General features: G+C 50.8%; 2 protein-coding genes across 5 annotated transcripts; both read right to left on the minus strand.

The window, feature by feature from the left end:
- Positions 1–3,121: 3,121 nt before the first annotated feature.
- Pigo (phosphatidylinositol glycan anchor biosynthesis class O) lies at positions 3,122–11,753 on the minus strand. Of its 4 annotated transcripts, none has more exons than XM_029533405.1 (11): positions 11,216–11,752; positions 10,493–11,004; positions 9,414–9,557; positions 9,113–9,236; positions 8,141–8,300; positions 7,451–7,633; positions 5,747–7,268; positions 5,103–5,309; positions 4,666–4,892; positions 3,620–3,690; positions 3,122–3,510 (listed from the first exon to the last, which is right to left on the minus strand). In XM_029533405.1, the coding sequence occupies exons 2-11, from the start codon at positions 11,001–11,003 to the stop codon at positions 3,381–3,383; spliced, it is 3,279 nt and encodes a 1,092-aa protein (XP_029389265.1). In that variant the 5' UTR covers position 11,004; positions 11,216–11,752; the 3' UTR covers positions 3,122–3,380. The 4 variants fall into 4 exon arrangements, with proteins under 4 accessions (XP_029389265.1, XP_021077717.1, XP_029389266.1 ...); XM_021222058.2 differs by having other exon boundaries at positions 11,712–11,738; XM_029533406.1 differs by lacking the exon at positions 7,451–7,633 and having other exon boundaries at positions 8,201–8,300; positions 11,216–11,753.
- Positions 11,754–13,898: 2,145 nt separating this feature from the next.
- Stoml2 (stomatin like 2) lies at positions 13,899–17,624 on the minus strand. The gene is made up of 10 exons (XM_021222089.2): positions 17,520–17,624; positions 17,150–17,287; positions 16,622–16,721; positions 16,427–16,485; positions 16,237–16,338; positions 15,963–16,097; positions 15,690–15,834; positions 15,446–15,525; positions 15,104–15,232; positions 13,899–14,465 (listed from the first exon to the last, which is right to left on the minus strand). Exons 1-10 carry the CDS (start codon positions 17,562–17,564, stop codon positions 14,337–14,339), a joined length of 1,062 nt encoding a protein of 353 aa, XP_021077748.1. The 5' UTR covers positions 17,565–17,624; the 3' UTR covers positions 13,899–14,336.
- Positions 17,625–17,862: the final 238 nt, after the last annotated feature.

Below are 17,862 nucleotides of genomic sequence, written 5' to 3' on the forward strand. Positions count from 1 at the left end.
TTTTTTTTTTATTTTTTTGTCTTTGTGACCACTTTGTCTCACTCTGTAGTCCCATGTGATCTAGAACTTGCTATGAAGACTCAGTGGCCTTTACTGTGTGGTAGCTCCTGTTCCTGCCTATTGTCTGCTGGAATTATACACTTATTTTTGAAGATTTATTTAATGAATTTATTTATGTATCTTATGTCTTCTGTGTGAATGCCAGAAGAGGGCATTAGATCCCATTAGAGAAATGGTTGTGAAATGATGGTGGTTGCTGGGAATTGAACTCAGGACCTCTGGAAGAACACCCAGTGTTCTTAACTGCTGAATCATCTCTCCAGTCTCCCCCTGACCCCTTTAAAAATATTTACTTCTAAATGATGGGTTTTGTAGCCTTAATAGTACATGCCTGCAATCTAGCACTCGGGATGATAAGGTCGGGCGACTAGAGTTCCGGGGTATTATGAGTTATATAACAAAATCCTACAATAAAACAACACAAGAAAAGCTATCTTAACTTTGTTTGGTGACAGGGTCTCACTATGTTGTCCTGGTTGGCCTGGAGCTCACCTTACAGACCAGATTATCCTGGAATTTAAAGGGATATCCTGCCTGTCTCCTTGGTGCTAGGAATAAAGGTTTGTGTTATCACACCTGGCCTTACTTCAACTTTTAAAGATCGATGTAAAAAGACTTTAGTCAAAAAAGAAAAAGTGCCTGTTAGAGGATCTCGTGTTATACCCATAGCAGGCAAATACAGACAGGAAGCAGGTTAATGGGGGATGGGGGTGGGGGGAATGGGCACATGACGGCAGTTCCAGCACCTTAGGATAGACAGGAGGATCCAGAGTTCAAAGCCAGTTTTAGCTCTTCAGGGCCCTTCTTCAAACAAGGAGACTATAGAATCTCCAGACGCTACGGGCCATGGTTTCTTTGGAGTTGATGGACTGACTGTAGGGATAATTACACAACTTTGTGAACACATAAAAACCATTGATATATACTTCTAATGAATTTTCTTTTAAAACTGTTGCCTCAGCTTGGCTGGCCTGACCTCATTGCATAGGCTAGGTGGTCAGGAACCTCTCCAGATCTTCCTGTCACTGTCTCCCAAATGTCAAGGCCTTTCCTATCATGCCAGGTTTTGTTTTTTCTAATTCATCTTATAAGCTAGCTGGGAACCAACCTCTACCCTTTGCATTATCAAACCTGTTTCTTTCTGTCAGTGCAAACAAACACCAATGAACTTGCCTGAAATAATACATATTTTCCACCTAAACTAGGATTTGATGGCTACTCACAACTTGAACTTTCTTTAAACTGTTATGTGACTGAGTGTGTGTGTGTGTGTGTGTCTGTGTGTATACCCTGTACATGCAGGAGCCTCTGAGAGTCAAAAGAGGGCTAGTGTAAGATAGAAAATTTAAGTTTGACCCCCCCCCAGACCAACTTAGAGCCACGAAAAAAAAAAAAATAGTTGGGCCCTGAAGCAGCTGTTCCAGGAGCTTGACTGACCACAGAACAGATAATTACACAAGCCAGTTCAGTGACCTCATTCCAGGACCTGGCTGACCACAAAAGTTAGATTAAAATCTTGAGAACAATCTTGAGAAGCAGAGTTCCCCCTTGTGATTTTTCACTGGTGTCTTTGGTATTTTCCAATAACGCCCTCCCTACCCCCTTGGGTTGTGGTTTTTCCTTTAAATACCCCCTTTCCCAGCTACTCGGGGTCGATCTCCTCTACCCCTGCGTGGGGTATGAGTCAGCTCCGGCGCGCTGGTTCCTGTCAATAAACCTCGTGCGATTGCAGCAAGGACAGTCCCGTGAATTCTCGGGGGGGGGGGGGTGAGTCGTGTCATCCCAAGACTTGAGTGTGGGTCTCATAGCCCCTCTTGGGGGGTCTTTCACTACATCTCCTGGAGCTGGAGTCGCACATGGTTGTGAGCAGGCACGTGGATACTGGGAACAAAACCCATGTCTTCTGTAAGAACAGCCAGTGATCTTACTGCAGAGACGTCTCTGCGGCTTCAGTTGTTAAATTCTTCTTTTTCTAAGACAGTGTCTCATGTAGCCCAGGCTGGCTTCCAACTAAATATGTAGCCAAGGATATCCTTGAGATCTAAATCCTCTTGCCTACACCTCCCCAGTACCAGGATCCAGGTGTGTGCTACCATACCTATAGGTCTCGGTTTTAACATCTGTTCATCTGCTACACACAAGTCCCATCTCCTCCTAATTAGAACACACTCAGACCTCAAACACAGTCACAGCCCTTCTCTCCAGAGCCTCTTCCCAACTCTGCTGATGGACATTTCCAGGACACTCTCACACTTTAAACTTGACATGTGAGTGGTCAGATAGAGGCCCAGGATGGACATATAAGAAAATTGTTAGCCAGGTGTGGTGACACACACCTTTATTCTCAGTACTGGGAGGCAGAGGCAGGTGGATCTCTGTGAGTTCAAAGCTGGCTTAGTCTACATACTGAGTTCCAAACCAGCTAGAGCTCACATAGTGAGATTGTTTTCAAAAAAAGGAGAAGCATTCTGTTCCATTTTGGCTTTAACTTGGGCATAATCAAAAGGCAAAACAGCCAGGCAGTGTTGGCACACGCCTTTAATCCCAGCACTTGGGAGGCAGAGGAAGGTGGATTTCTGAGTTTGAGACCAGCCTGGTCTACAGAATGAGTTGCAGGACAGCCAGGGCTATACAGAGAAACCCTGTCTCGAAAACAAAAAGAAAAAGAAAAACAAAAAGGCAAAACAACGTAGTGAAGGTAGCTCAGGATGAAATCCTACAGAGAGGCTTCTGCAGTTGTGAACAGAGAGGGTACCAGGGGAAGAAATATAGTAAATATAGTACTTCAAACTATGTGTTAAACCATGACTGTGTGCTTCATGATGCTGGGCTTGTCTTCCCTGCTATCAGTTAAAGAACAGAATGGCCAAAAACAAACAAGGCAGAGGGCGGGACAAATGGGATAACTAGAACAGTTTGGGCAGAGGTCAGTGAATCCAGACAACCTCTTGCCAAAGGGTTGTCTGGCACAGCAAGCCCTGCCTAACAGGACGCATCTTCTCATGCTTGCTGAGAGGAGAGCCTGATTCGGCGAGCACCTCACAGATCTTAGATACATACAAACATTCACATTGTTCTTTTATTCCACTTTGGTGACCGCCCCTGTTGTCCGTCAGATGCATCCAACTCAGGATCAAGGGCTCAGGCTCCAGGTAAGTCTCAGTTATAAAATAATAAAGTCCCAGAGTTGAGCAGTCTCTGGTTACAGGGTGGTTTAGGAAGTATGTCAGAGTCTCTTGCAGAATCCAGCACCAGTACAGGTCAGGCCAGATTAGTCCCCAGCTCTCTCCATGGCCAGGCGCCAACGAGCACAGCCTGGGCTACCTCTGCTGGGCCAGAACTAGGTTTTTGAACCAGGAACTCACAGCGACATCCACTCGCATCACCAATGCTATGCCCAGGAGAAGTCCCACACTGCTCACAATAAAACCTACGGCTTCAAAAATGAACCTGTGGAGAACGGTGGAGGATTTCAGGATGCAGACAATAGGTTCTCTAAAGAGGCCAACCATCATCGACCTAGGACATGAAGAGCTCCCTCCCAAGTGAAGCCACTTACTTGGGAGCAAACACCTTCCAGACCATGAGGTGCCTGCGGAGGACGAAGGCTGCCAAGGCACAGGCTAGGATCTGAGGGAAGGGAGGAGGGGCGGTTACTCTGCAGAAAGCAGGACAAGGAGGAACTGCCGGGCGTGGTGGCGCATGCTTTTAATCCCAGCACTCGGGAGGCAGAGGCAGGCGGATTTCTGAGTTCGAGGCCAGACTGGTCTACAGAGTGAGTTCCAGGACAGCCAGACCTACACAGAGAAACCCTGTCTCCAAAAACAAAAAACAAACAAACAAAAAGACAAGGAGGAATTGCTACAGAGCCTGGCAAGAGAGAAGAGGAGGAGGAAGAGGAGGAAGAGAAGAGCAGTGTTTGCCACTGGGAAAAACCTGGCATAGGAGTCAGGAAACCGAGTGCTTGTCCTGGTCCAGGCCCTGACTCACATGAAGGCAGGCAGGTCACTCACTATCCATCTGTAATGTTGACATTCAGACTCTGCCCTCTAACACAAGAAGACGTCAGTAATTCATTCATTCATTCTTTTTTTCTTTTCTTTCTTTCTTTTTCTTTTTAAAGACTTGTTTATTTATTTTTATATGAGAACATGGAGGTGTAGACACACCAGAAGAAGTTATTGGATCCTGTTACAGATGGTTATGAGCCACCACGTGGTTGCTGGGATTTGAACTCAGGACTTCTGGAAGAGCAGTCTTAACTGCCAACCCTTCCCTCCTGCCCCAGTGATAAATACACTTCCTGCCTCTGGACCACAGTTTAGAAAGGACCCCAGCCATCATAACGCCAGCTTTTCCCGGATCTGTAATGCAACTAACAGGGCCCAGGGCTACACACAGGATAGAAATGACCCAGGATTGGAATGAGAAAACTCAGGCCAGGTCTCAAATCTGCCATCTGAGGTCTCAATTTGAGCAGTCGCTTCATTTGCCTGAACCTCCATCAAGGATCTTTCCCAAAGTATTGGAAACCAAGAAAGAAAAAGTGTACAGTGCACGCTTGGGGAAAGGTCACTGGCTCTGTCATCTCTCCCCTGCACCTACCTGAGCTCCAAGGATAAAGAGGTACTTGAGGCCCAGCTGCAACAGGGCTGCATTGAAGTGATTCGGAGCATCCCGGAGGCGCATCTCCATCAGTGGCTCCTGCTCCTGCTCCTCTTCCTCCTCGGGCCGGATTCTGGCCTCAGACTCACTTCCTGGGAGGGGCTGCCTCCTCTTTGGCCCTGGACGCTCACACAGGAAGGGCCAGAGCAGGAGCAGTGGACAGCCTACTGCCTCCGGGAGGACAGGGCTGACATCAAGGGAGGATCTTTGGGCCAAGTCCACCCTGGTCCCCAAGCACCCTAAGTGGCTTAGGCTGCAAAGAGCTTAGGGCCACGGAACTGCAAATAGCCAACAGATCCCGCCCCCCAGCCAACATTCTCTTCTCTTCCCACAATGCAGGAGTGAACCGAAGGCGGGGAGGGAAAGCACAGAGGTACCTGCGAAGAGGAGGTGGGAGGCAAAGGTGTTAGCTCCCACTAGTAAGGCAGGCAACCAGGTAGAAGAGCCATGGCCGTCTGGGAAGCCCACGAAGGCTGCATGCCAATGGATGGCTGAAAAGACAGGCTGGTGGCCTGTGGAGTAGAAGGTCTGCGTGGCCATAAGGACCCAAGCTGAGACTGCCTGCCACAGCACAGTAAAAGGACCTAGAAGAAAAGACAGACGTCTTTACAGTTCCATCCCATCCTCCAATGGCAGTCTCTGTGCCAGGACCATCCACGCCCAGTACACGTGGTCACGTGCTACTCCAAACTTCCCTACAGCCAGTACTGCTGTTCTAATTCCCTCACTACTGTAAATCAAAGCACAAAACCAGTTCTCCATCTCTTTCTCACAAAGAGCTCTCTCTCCGTGATAACACATTCACAATGTATCACTTTTGTAACTGAAACCCGCTCAAGGAGAAAGTGCGTTTCTCTAAGAAATGAGTCCGGAAGTCCTCCTGGGGGAAGGGGGACTGGCATGATGAAGGCAGGTAAGGGAAGTCATTCCCAACCGGAAGGACTTGAGACCCTCAACCCTCGGTCAGGGTGAGAAACCACTCCAGAAGACCAGATGCCCCAGGGTGCAGGTCTGCATTTACCAGGGGTGGCGACTGGTGTCCCAGCGGCCAGCAGATGCAGGAGAAGGAAGCTCTGCAGAAACAGGAGCAGGAACACGAGGCTCACCCGCTCTACATGCAACAGCAGAAGTGGGAAGGCCAAGAGGAGGAGGGCTGTGACCATAGCAGCCGAGTACACACTTCCCAACTGATAGGCAGCCACGGTTATGGGACCCTGAGCTTTAGTCCTCTCGAGCCGGCCCTGGAACTCCTCCTGTATGTGGCGGTAGATTTGTGGGACCACATAATCGAGGTCAGCCTGAGAAGTAGGGGGACCTGAGAAGGGAGTGAGGATAGTCCTGGTCCTTGAAGTAGCAGCCCCAGCTTTCACCAGCACCGTCACAGGCCTCCAGAGCAGTAGCATGAGCCCTGAGGCAGCCAGCCCCATCACAGCCCGAGGCAGCACAGCTGAAGCCCCAGCAACCAGGGCCCGGAGGCGTGGTGGTGCTTCCTCTGCTCCTGACGCCAGTGCCCAGTAGGCAGCCGTGCCCAGTACCATGAGAGGCAACCCCCAGCGCACAAAGAGCACAGGGGGCTCAGGACTCTTGAGATTACCATAGCGGCGAAGCCACAGGCGCACGACGACTAACAGGGCCACCAGTGCCCCCACGCAAGCTCCGTACCACAAATTCTTGGCTCGACCGCCTACCATAGATGCCAGAGGACTCAGCCAGGGAGAGGAGCGACAGGCAGGTGTCTCTTCCGGGCAGCGGTGAAAAAGCCCGGCAAGCCTTGTAAATAAAAGCAACCCAATTCCAAGCCACAGGGCATGCGCGCCACTGTGCCGTGGGGGCGCTGTTGGGGCAGAAGAGCCAAGGCGGGTGAGCAGTTTAGGTGGCAGTAGCTGACCCTCCCAGTGAAGCTGAGCAACCAGGAAGAGAACAAGAGAGCCCAGAAGGAAGGGGGCGGCCCTGGCCTCAGCAACAACAAAGCTATCCGAGAAGAAGGTGGCCAAGCGAATGAGCAGTAGGATTAGGACAGGTCTAGGGACAGGAAGTAGGGGAGCCAGGGGCCTCTTAGACCCCCAGCTAACCCAAGCTTTCCACAGAAAAGGTAGGAGTGAACCGCCTGCAGCCACGGCTCCCAGAACCACTGAGTCTATCTTCGACCCAGTAGTTGCCGAGACTCCAGCATACAGGATGGTCCAAGTTAGGCCCCAGGCTACAGGTATTAGCAGTAGTGGGCGGAAGAGAAAGCCTGGGGCCACTGCCAAGTGGGAAGCAAGCAGGCAGAGAAGGCAGGCAGCAGCCAGGAGAGCAGCGCCCCCTGCCATTCGGACCAGAGAGAAGCGGGCCCAAGACTCGATGCACAGGGCCCGAGCTCCCCGCAGGAACTGCTGGAACTCAGCAGTCAATGTGCCCAGCGCTGCCTCAGCCTCTGGGGGATCCCGCAGAAGGCGCTGGTAACGCGCAGAGGCCTCGGAGAAGAGCGTCTGCAGCCGATGAAGCTCTTTAACTTGGAGATCCTGAGTCGCAGCCGAGTAGGTATGAAGAAACCGGGACACCTGGCAGGGAAGGCCAGAGGGACACGAGGGGGGGGTCACACGAAAGAGGTATCTGGAAACCTGGGGCTCAAACGCGATCCAAGATGGGGGAAGGGCAGGCTAAGGGGAGAAAGGCATCAGGAACAAAGACCATGGGGTGCATTTTGTGCTTTCTTACCCACAAGTCTAGTCCTCCTGCCTACCTGCTGGGCATTGATGTGGAGAGCCGAGACGTGGGCTAGAGCAGAGGAGTGAGGACCGAAGGACTCACTGCCACCTGAGAATACCTCAGCCACCACTTCCCCAGTGTTCCCAAACGGGATGGGCAGGCCTAGCAGCAGTGCCAGCGTGGGCACAAGGCTGACCTGAGGAATAACCTCCGGCTCCTAGAAGGGAAAGTCAAGTGTCAGCAGCCTGGCCAGGCCTAGGTAAGAATAGTGTGTGTGTGTGTGTGTGTGTGTGTGTGTGTGTCTGGAGGGATGGTTCCATGGGTGAGAGCGTTTGCTACATAAGCAAATGTGTGGATCACTGACTCTGTGTAGACAGAGCTGGATGTGACCAAGCGTGTCTATAACTTAGTGCCGTGGTGGGCGGAGGCAGGCGGGGTTTCTGGCCTCCTGGCTAGCTCTGGGTTCAGTGAGAGGCACTGTTTCAGTAAAATAAGGTGGAGCAGAACACCATCCTCTGCCTCCTTGTGCACGTGCACGCGCGCACACACACACACATACACACACACACACACACACACACATGTGCAATTACCTCATACATACATCATACACACACAAATAAAAATAAATGACAGTTGGGACCAGATCCTGGTTTGGGGAGCCTACAATAAGAGGATCCCAATGTAGGGAGGGAGGTCAGAAGAGGTGTGACCCAGGCCTTACCTCGGGTGGGACACCAGGGAAGAGGGCTGTGGGGCTATACAAGAAAAGTGCAGCTGACACCTCCAGCTCACTGTCCCCTCCATGGTCCCCATTCGTGGTCATCCCATGGTCACCAGCTACCACCAGCAGCGTGTCATTCTCCAGGCGTTCTATAAGTCCCCTGGGGGTCAAGAGCATGTATGAGAGGGCAGGGAGAAATAAAGATTCTTCTCAGGGGCCCGTTCACCCCCACCACTGACTTCCCTTGCCTCTTTAGTCACAACTCTGCTGCTCAGAGCTACACACCAAGTTGTTCAAAATGGATGGTGTCTCTACGTTTTGGGGGAGAAGCTTGTATAAAGTATTCCAGAGCTGCCGGGCAGTGGAGGCACAAGTCCTTAATCCCAGCACTTGGGAGTCAGAGGCAGGTGAATCTCTGCATTCGAGGGCAGCCTGGTCTACAAAGCGAGTTCTAGGATAGCCAGGGCTACAAAGAAAAACCTTGTCTCGAAAACAAACAAACAGGGGCTGGAGAGATGGCTCAGCGGTTAAGAGCACTGACTGTTCTTTCGAAGGTCCTGAGTTCAAATCCCAGCAACCACATGGTGGCTTACAACCATCTGTAATGACATCTGATGCCCTCTACTGGTGTGTCTGAAGACAGCTACAGTGTACTTACATATAAATAAAATAAATCTTTAAAAACAAACAAACAAACAAACAAAACCAACAAAAAAACAAAAAACAATTCAAAGTCAGGCATAGTGAATGCCTTTAATCCCAATATTGGGAGGCAGAAGCTGACTCCAGCCTGGACTGGTTTATATTGCAAGTTCCTGGTCAGCCAAAGCTACATAATGAGACCCTGTTTCAAAATACATACATATATAGAATTCATCCAGGCTCCACACAGGATTTTTTTTCCCTCGTGGAATCCTACGTCCTGAGATTCTCAAATGCATCCCCCTGCCCCAGCCAGCACCCCACACTCACTGTATCACCTGGTCCATCTGGCTAAGTTTCTTGGCCATTTCAGGGTGGTGAGGGCCGTGCTTGTGACCACAGTGATCCACACCCAGGAAGTGAGCGATCAGCACATCCCACGCACCGCTGTCCACTGTGGAGGGGAGAACACTGAGCACAGGGCCCTGAAGCCCACGCCTCACCCGTCAGGCTCTGACGTTCCTCTGCGTCCGGCGGTATAAGCCCCAGGCTGCTGGACCCAGAGTCTGCAGACTAAAGGAACCCTCCGCAGCTCCTGTGAGTGAGGGACTGAGCGCTTCTTCTTACTCACGGGTAGGATAGAGGTGTTCCAAGATGCCGTTATCCACGGTGTGCAGGTCTCTGACATTGAAGGATGAGAAGAAGAAAGCTTGGGAAAAGGCTCCGGGGAAGAGGTCTCGCCAGGTATCATCTCCCATGAAGACTACACGCCTTCCTGTAGAGACGAGAGGGGAATCGGGTCAGATCTTGATCACGTGAGAACCAGAACAGGGGAGAATATAAGAGAAGACTGCTAGAGAAAACAAACCAAAAAAAAAAAACCCCAAAAAACCCAAACAAACAAACAAAAAAAAACAGAGGGCAAGGGGAGACAGCTCAGTGGGTCAAAGAGCTTGCCACCGATCCCTACAACTTGAGTTCAATACTCAGAACCCACAGGGTGGAAGGAGAAAAATTAACTTCCAAAGTTGTCTTCTCACTTCCGTAAGTGTACCATGTCATGTACGCTCCCTCACATCCACACGCTGTGTGGAGAGTGTGTGTGTGTGTGTGTGTGTGTGTGTGTGTGTGTGTGTGTGTGTACTATCCCAACCACACATCCCAAAGCACAGGAACTCATTCAGCATCACCTAAAATTTCCCACCAATTCCGAGTCCTGCGAAATGATGCGCTGCTGTTCCCTCCTCAGGGTATCCACTGACACGCAGCTAAGCGTGCCTGTTCTGAGACAGGTCTCACTCTACAGACCAGGCTAATCTGGAACTCAGAGATCCTCTTGCCTCTGCCTCTTGAGTGCTGGGATTAAAGACGTATGCGCCACGCACTGCCCTTGACCTGTTCTCTTCATAAGCGGTACGTGAACACAACTTGGATCCTCTATCCTTTTTTTTCCATCCTCGCAAGTTCCTGTCTTCATTTCTTCCTTACTTGGATGCTCCCAAGAGTTACAAACAAACATTTTGTGCAGTTTAGAAGCTTCATCAAGGACAAAAAAAATCTCCGGGCCTTTCTACAAGCAAGGTCCCATCTATTTCTACTCTCTGTTTCCCTACACCATAGCCAAATATATGGACGGCTGGGTACCCGAAGTCCTGGCTCCCCAGCTTCTACAGGCCCAGGGACACTGGCTCCCCAGGGGCACATACTGACCTGCCCTGTTGAGCTGCTGGATGAGATTATCTTCCACTATAGCATGGCTGGCAAAGTTACTGCCAGCATCAATAAAAGTTGGCAACGAGCCAGTGGTGAGAGCCTTTAGACGCTGCATGGTGGTCGTGGGGGGGTCCACGTGAGATCGGTACAGCCGGCCATGGTGGGGTCGACTCTCTAGGATCCTCTGCAAGGAACCTAATTTTCCCAGAAAAGGCACGGAGACAGGAGGTTCCCCAGGCACATGCGATTGCTGAGGCTGGGCAAAGTCAAACCGCAGAGCATCTATCAGCACCAAAACCACCCTGGAGAAGCGGGAAGGCATCCAGCAGGCCCCAGGCTTTCCGTGACTTCCCCATGGCAGGGGACCAGGGCCTGGGGGCTCGTGGCAGCTGCTTTGGTTGGTGAGTTCCAGGCGGGTGAGAAGGAAGCCACTGGTGAAGAGTGCAATGCCAGCGTAGAAAAGAAAACTGACCCAGGCTAAGAAGAGGAGCACAGAGACCTTCTGCATCCTGTGAGAGAAGAGAATGTTCATTGTGGGGCGAAGAAACCATGGACGTTTTGGCCCTTAAAACAATGCCCAACAACAATCGCGTACTGCTATAAACTTCAGGACGTTAACAGACCATGGCTAACTCATTGCAGCTGTTTCTACCAGCCACACCCTCTGAGGGAGAGAGGCTGAGACCTTGGATCTCAACCTGACGCCCAGGCTACACCTACCGATTCAGGCTCTGGGGGTGAGCACGGGAGCCTGTGCATATCCAACCGGGAGATCTAATGCTGTAAAACCACAGTCTAGGAGGAAGACTATTCCAAATGGTAGGTAGATTGTTCTCTGACAGTCCATTTCAAGAGCTCTCTTCGGACTATCTCAACCTTCCCAGGGTGGCAATAGACAGAAACCACACGGATTAACCGGATTGAGTAAACGGCGCCGCCTGGCGGGAACCGAGGAAACGACGGGGAGGAGTCTTGCACCGCTTCCGGGCGGCCAGGCTCAAGAAAAAAAGCCGGAGGAACGACGTCCCCAGGAAGCCCGGTATAAAGCCCATTGAGCTATGCTGGGATCCAGAAGTCCCGGCAGCTCTGTCTCCTCCGGTGGGAGCCCGGTCACCACCTGGACATGCTCCCTCTGACGCTGGGCACCCCGGCAGCAAGCTGAGACACCCGTGCTAGGGGTGACGGTAACAGAGGTAACAGGGAGACCTTGGCTCACCTGGATCCGCGCCCGGAAGTGCAGCGGCAGGGTTTGCAGTCTGGCACCACAGAGCTGTGCATGCCTGACAGAGCGCCCTACCAGGAGATTTGTCGCCGCCTGCCGGCACCAGCGGAAAAGCTCGACAAGAAACGTAGGGCTGAAAAGTTTGATAGGAGGTTCAGAAACTCCTGAGGGCAAGGTACTAGTCCAAGAGAGGGGAGGATGACTGGGTGTGTACAGAATCATGAAAGAAAAGCTCAGGGACCATTGAGCATTTTGTTATGTGTATGTTGGTAAAATGCACCTTTGTGCTGCAATTGCTTTTAGCCACTAAGCCATCTGTCCAGACTCACTGTCCATTTTTGGTTGTTTTTAACACAAGGTCTGGGTGCTAGGAACTAAACTTTGGTCTTCAGCCAAGGGCACATGCTTTTAATCACTGAGCCACCTTCCCAGGCCCATGCTTCAAGTTCTCACTGCTGAGACATCCCTCCCGTGATGGACGGTAACCCGAAACTGTCTGATAGCTAGCTCCTTCAGATGTTCTTGTCGAGAGCATTTTATCACAGTAACAAAAAACACAAACTAAGACACCAAGGTAAATTGAAACCTGTCTTTAAAAAACCTATACATGATAGGTGGTGGTGGCAAACACCTTTAATTCCAATCGACAAGAGTTTGCATAGCATTCAAAAAAACTTGGGCTAACCCCGCCTGATTTTTATTTAGCATTCTAGAAAACACCTGCACATGTCTGAGATGCCAGCACTTAGGAGGCAGAGGCAGGAAGGACCATCAAGATCATCCTTGACTCCGTAACTCCTCTGGGGCCAGCCTGGGATACAGGAGACACTGTCTCAAAACAGTAACTAAAACCTAACATCAGCGGTGGTAAACATTCACTGAAGGCATCACTCTGAAGGCAGAGGCAGGTGAATCTCTCTGAGTTCCAGTTTGGTCAACAGAGCTTGTTCTAACCAAGGCTACACTGAGAACCCTGTCTTGAAAAAAAAAAACAAGGGGGCTGGTGAGATGGCTCAGTGGGTAAGAGCACCCGACTGCTCTTCCAAAGGTCCGGAGTTCAAATCCCAGCAACCACATGGTGGCTCATAACCATCCGTAACAAGATCTGATGCCCTCTTCTGGAGTGTCTGAAGACAGCTACAGTGTACTTACATATAATAAATAGATAAATCTTAAAAAAAAAAAAAGAAAAACAAAAACAAAAACAGAGCAACCAAACAAAAACCCAGAAAATAACCCCAGATCCCCAAACATGAAATGGGTAAGCTGGCGGAGTATGGCGGCACTCGGGAGGTGTAGGCAGGTTATGTCACACGCATATATGATCAGCCTGGGCTACATACTGCAACCCCAGCTCTAGAAGACAATAAAATGGGTTATCTGTATGGTATGTGAGTTTTATCTCAGTAGGAAAAAAGTTTGTCTTCTTAGTAAATGTGGGGCACCTACCTCTAGGGGTCCTACAAATTCACTTAAGTCCCTCTTCCCCCTTTAAATACGTCTAGCTGCTGCTGCTTTGCCTCTGCTAACTGCTCGAGCCACAGCAGTTTCTTTGCTCTCAGTTTATTAGCCAGGTATACTCTGCCTATGACCTTTTGATTTCTAGATCACCATATGGGTCTCTCTCCTCTCCTTCACGTCTGAGCTCAAGTATAATTCTCAGCGAGGTTTCCTGGAATGCTCAACTCGTATTAGTCTGCACCAGAGCACTGTGACTTAGGGTGAATCCAACTCGGGTTATTCAGCTTGCACAGCAAGAGGCCTTACCCACAGAGCCACCCTACCAGCCCTGCTGGTGACTTTTTTTTTTTTTTTTTTTAAGATTTATTTATTTATTATATGTAAGCACACTGTAGCTGTCTTCAGACACTCCAGAAGAGGGAGTCAGATCTTGTTAAGGATGGTTATGAGCCACCATGTGGTTGCTGGGATTTGAACTCCGGACCTTCGGAAGAACAGTCGGGTGCTCTTACCCACTGAGCCATCTCGCCAGCCCCTGCTGGTGACTTTTTATCACTCTCTGCTTCCCGGTATTCCCACCCTGACCTGGATTCCGTGAGAGCAGACACCTCTGGGGTTCAGTTCTGTTGTTGCTGCTTTGAGACAGGGTCTCATAAGTACTTCAAGTTGGTCTTGATCTCACAATCCGTTAGGTCTGTATCACCACGGCTATCTCTCACCTGCTTTTGTGAACCCTAGTTTATTAATATCTTAATAGTCTACACCCTCAGCCCTTTATGACCGCCATACCATAAGGCCAAGCAGTCCTCTTTCCCATGTGTCCCCAAACACCCGCACCACTGTGCAGCTGGCAGTTCAGCAGACCGCGCTTCAGTCCCTGTACAGCAAAGGTTCCCTTGACGACAGGACGACTTCACTTCACATGAAGTTAATCCTTATCACGGAGACTCAACTCCTCAGACCTACCTGGACTGAAGGGTGGGAGTGAACATCCTAACTTCATCCCCCAATCAATGAGGACAGTTTCCGATTTGCCACTGGTCAGTTTATTACATGATTAAGTTCAAATAAAAAAATAAAAACTAAAATTTGGCCGGGAGGCTGGAGCCAGAATCTTTTGAGAGCAGCTCCCTGGTCTCCCTGGCCGAGTCATCTCTACTAACTGAGCTTGACTCTACCCAGTTCTTCAATACTCGTGTCTGTAGCCTGGACATCTCTTCTGCTCTCGCTGGAGTTCTGGGCTCCGGGCACTGGGGTTTTGGTGAGAGCCCCATAGACACCCATGGCCTGAAGAGAAAGACCAGAGAGAAAGAGCCGTAAGAACCATTTGCAGCTTTGTCCAAACCACACAAAGGGGCCGGTCGACTCTTGGTTTTTCTTTTTTCTCTTTCTCTTCCTTTCTTTCTTTTTTGAGACACAGTTTCTCTGTGTAGTCCTAGCTGTCCTAGAACTCACTCTGTAGACCAGGGTGGCCTTGAACTCACAAAACTCCAATTGCCCGTGCCTGTGAATTAAAGTTAGGTGCCACCAACACCTGGCTATAGTGTTTCCTTTTTCTTTATCATCCTTCTATTTTTTTTTTTTTTTTGAGACAAGTTTGCATTGTGTAGCTTAACTAGCCTCTAACTTGTGACCTTCCTACATCTCCTCCCGAGTGCTGGTATTACAGGCGTGCACTGTCACACCCAGCCTACATCTCCTCCCAAGTGCTGGTATTATAGGCATGCACTGTCACACCAGTCTCTTGGTTTTTATCCTTCAAGCCTCAGTTTTCTGAGCCTTGCAAACAATTCTAAGTCTCTTACATCAAACCATCAAAGGAGGGTGACCCCAACACTGACACGGGCATCTGCAGGAGTTAGCGGAAACCCTCATTCTTAGCTCCTGACACTGTTATTGTATGCTTATCTTCAAAGAGCTCTAACCTGAGCCACCATACTTGTGACGTCGCTGGGATTGGAAGGCAGTAGAACTGTGTTAGAATCCTTGGCCAGTTTGGAGAATGCGCTGACGTACTGCTCAGCCACAGTGAGCGAAGCTGCTGCGTCTCCATTCTATAGCCACGGTGGATACAAATCAGAGGTCAGAGAGTTGGGGAGAGAAGAGAAAGGTTACGTTCCAGGAAAAAGGGCTATACAAATCCTAACACAAAGCTCACGTAATCTGGTTTAATGGAGCCACACTGTCAGGAACTCCCCGAAAAGGACAGAGGAGAGAAGCCCTTCTATTGTCTATTCCCACCCCATCCCCCCCCATCAGCCTCTCACATGTTGAGTCAGAGCCCCAGCCAGAATTCGAATCGCTTCCGCTTTAGCCTTGGCCTTGGCCAGAACTGCACTGGCTTCTCCTAAAAGAAAAAAACAAAAACAAAAACAAAAACCAAACAAACAAACAAACCCAAAACACAGTAGTTTGACCCACACAATCAGAGAGGCCCAAAGCTTCTGTCCCAGCTCTTACCTTTAAAGCCCTGGGCCCTGCTCCTCCCTCGGCCTCTAACCCACTACTCACCTGCTGCCTGATTTATCTGTTCAGCCTTTTCTGCTTCGGAGGCCAGAATCTGGGCTTGTTTCTTCCCCTCTGCCACATTGATTGCCGACTCTCGTGTCCCTTCGGACTCTAGAACCGTGGCCCGCTTCCGGCGCTCTGCCTCTACCTGAAACCCCCAATGACCCCCATCAAGAAGAAGGCAGGAGAAACTCTAACCAGGACTTACAACTCTATCTCCCACAATAGGGGATTCTAGTCCCAGCGGAACTGGAGTAACCCAATCCATTTCCCTACCTGCATCTGCATAGACTCTTTCACTCTCGGTGGCACATGGATATCCTTGATCTCGTATCGCAGGCATCGGATGCCCCAGCAGTCGGCAGCCTGGTTGATGGCATCCACAATGTTGGCATTCAGGGACTCGCGCTCCTAGACGAACAGAACTTGTGAGCAAGTCAGTGTCTCTATCAAGAGCCTAAACTGGGAGGGTCCCTGGCTCATCTTGTTCCCCAGGAAAGACTGGACAGTTTGTGCACTTAAGCCCTTACTCCGACCCAGACCCGCTTACCCGAAAAACTTTGTCCAGAGAGAGTTTGCCAAGCTCTGATCTCATAGTCGTCTGAGCTAACTGGGTGACGGCATACTCCGGGTCTTCCACACCGTAACTTGCCTGAAAGGGCAGGTAGAGGATCAGACCTGAAGATGCAGGATTTTAAGGAGAGGCAGTTCAGAAGACTAGATAATCCCAGGGCAGATACCTTGTAAGGATCCATGATGCGCAGATAAAGGACTCCATCTATTTGTAGCGTTACATTGTCTGCAGACGCAAACAGAAGAGAAAAAAAGGCCAGTCAGGCCTCCAAGTCCCAACCAGCTCTTTCTCCTAAGCCCTGGATCTATAGCAACCACATCCTGATGCACTTAGCACATCCCTGTCACCCCATCTCTCTCACCAAGAGTTACGGCTGACTGCTCAGGCACGTTGATAACAATTTCCTTGAGACTCTGCACATACCGGATTCGGTCTAACACGGGGATGAGGACGTTCAAGCCCTGGGAAGAGGAGCCATAGATTCTCAGAAGGGTGCGGGTAGGTAAACCTGAACTCTAAGCTAAGTCTGGAGTAAGTAATAAGTCATGTATAAACATGGAGAAGCAATTCCTCCTAACATGGCCTCAAAGGCCGGGGTGTCACTGGTAGGGAAACCTAAGAGGACAAAAGTGAAAGACGAGGCTTCTGAATGTTAGCAGAATGGATGCCAGCAAGAACTGCTTGCTGCCTTCAGGCAGACAGGGTAGCTCCAGGAGCGGGTCACTAGGGTATTAGGAGAGCGGGGAAACACGGAGGTGATGTTCGCTCAGGAGACTGGGCTCTGCTAGAACTGGTCCTCGCAGGTTAAAAGTGCAGACAGGCCCCACTCCCACACGAGTAAGCGATCAGACGATCTGGCTGGCTGAAGGCGGGCAAGAGAGGTTCTCACCGGTTCCAGGATCCGGTGGAATCGGCCCATTCGCTCCACCACCCAGGCCTCCTGCTGAGGCACAAACAGGATCACGGTGTTTCGGGGCAGTCCAGAGGAGGCGCGGCGCGGAACCCGGCCAGAAGCCTGCACCGAGCCCTGAAGGAAGACGAGAGCAGGCTGGGGCAGCGGCGCGGACCCCTAAATCCCTTTCCGAAAGGAAGGCATCTCCCTAAATCCCGATCCCCCCAGGGTCCCCGGAGAGTGACTCACGTGGGGACCATGACCTGTGACCCCAGTCCTTGCCCAGAGTTAGAAGCCCACTCCTTCCCAGCTCAAGACCCAGGTGATCCCGGTCCCGAGCCTCTGGAGAAGGTGGCCTCGCTCTCACCCTCAGCAGAAGGGCTCCAGTGCCCCGCGCCGCGCGCGCCAGCATTTCCCGCAGCCTCGGCGACCTCCGGAACCAACGAGAGGTGGGGCAGAGCGGCCTCTCCTGAAGCCTGAACCCGAGCCCTTCCCTCGGCGGCTCCACTCCGCCCGACGTACTTCCGGCGTCTTAGTCCGCCCTCCCATCCCCACTAGTCGGCGTCCGTCAAATCGTTCCCTGGGAAACGTAGGCTTTGAAGAGAGAGCCCGAGAGTGCAAGTTTGTTCTGGTTCTCAATCCCTACGAAGCTCCCGGGCGGTGTGGTAGGAACTGAGGCAATAGTCTGTCCGCAGGTGGCACGGGAACAC

Source organism: Mus pahari, chromosome 22, assembly GCF_900095145.1.
Source record: "Mus pahari chromosome 22, PAHARI_EIJ_v1.1, whole genome shotgun sequence".
NCBI lineage: Eukaryota > Metazoa > Chordata > Mammalia > Rodentia > Muridae > Mus > Mus pahari.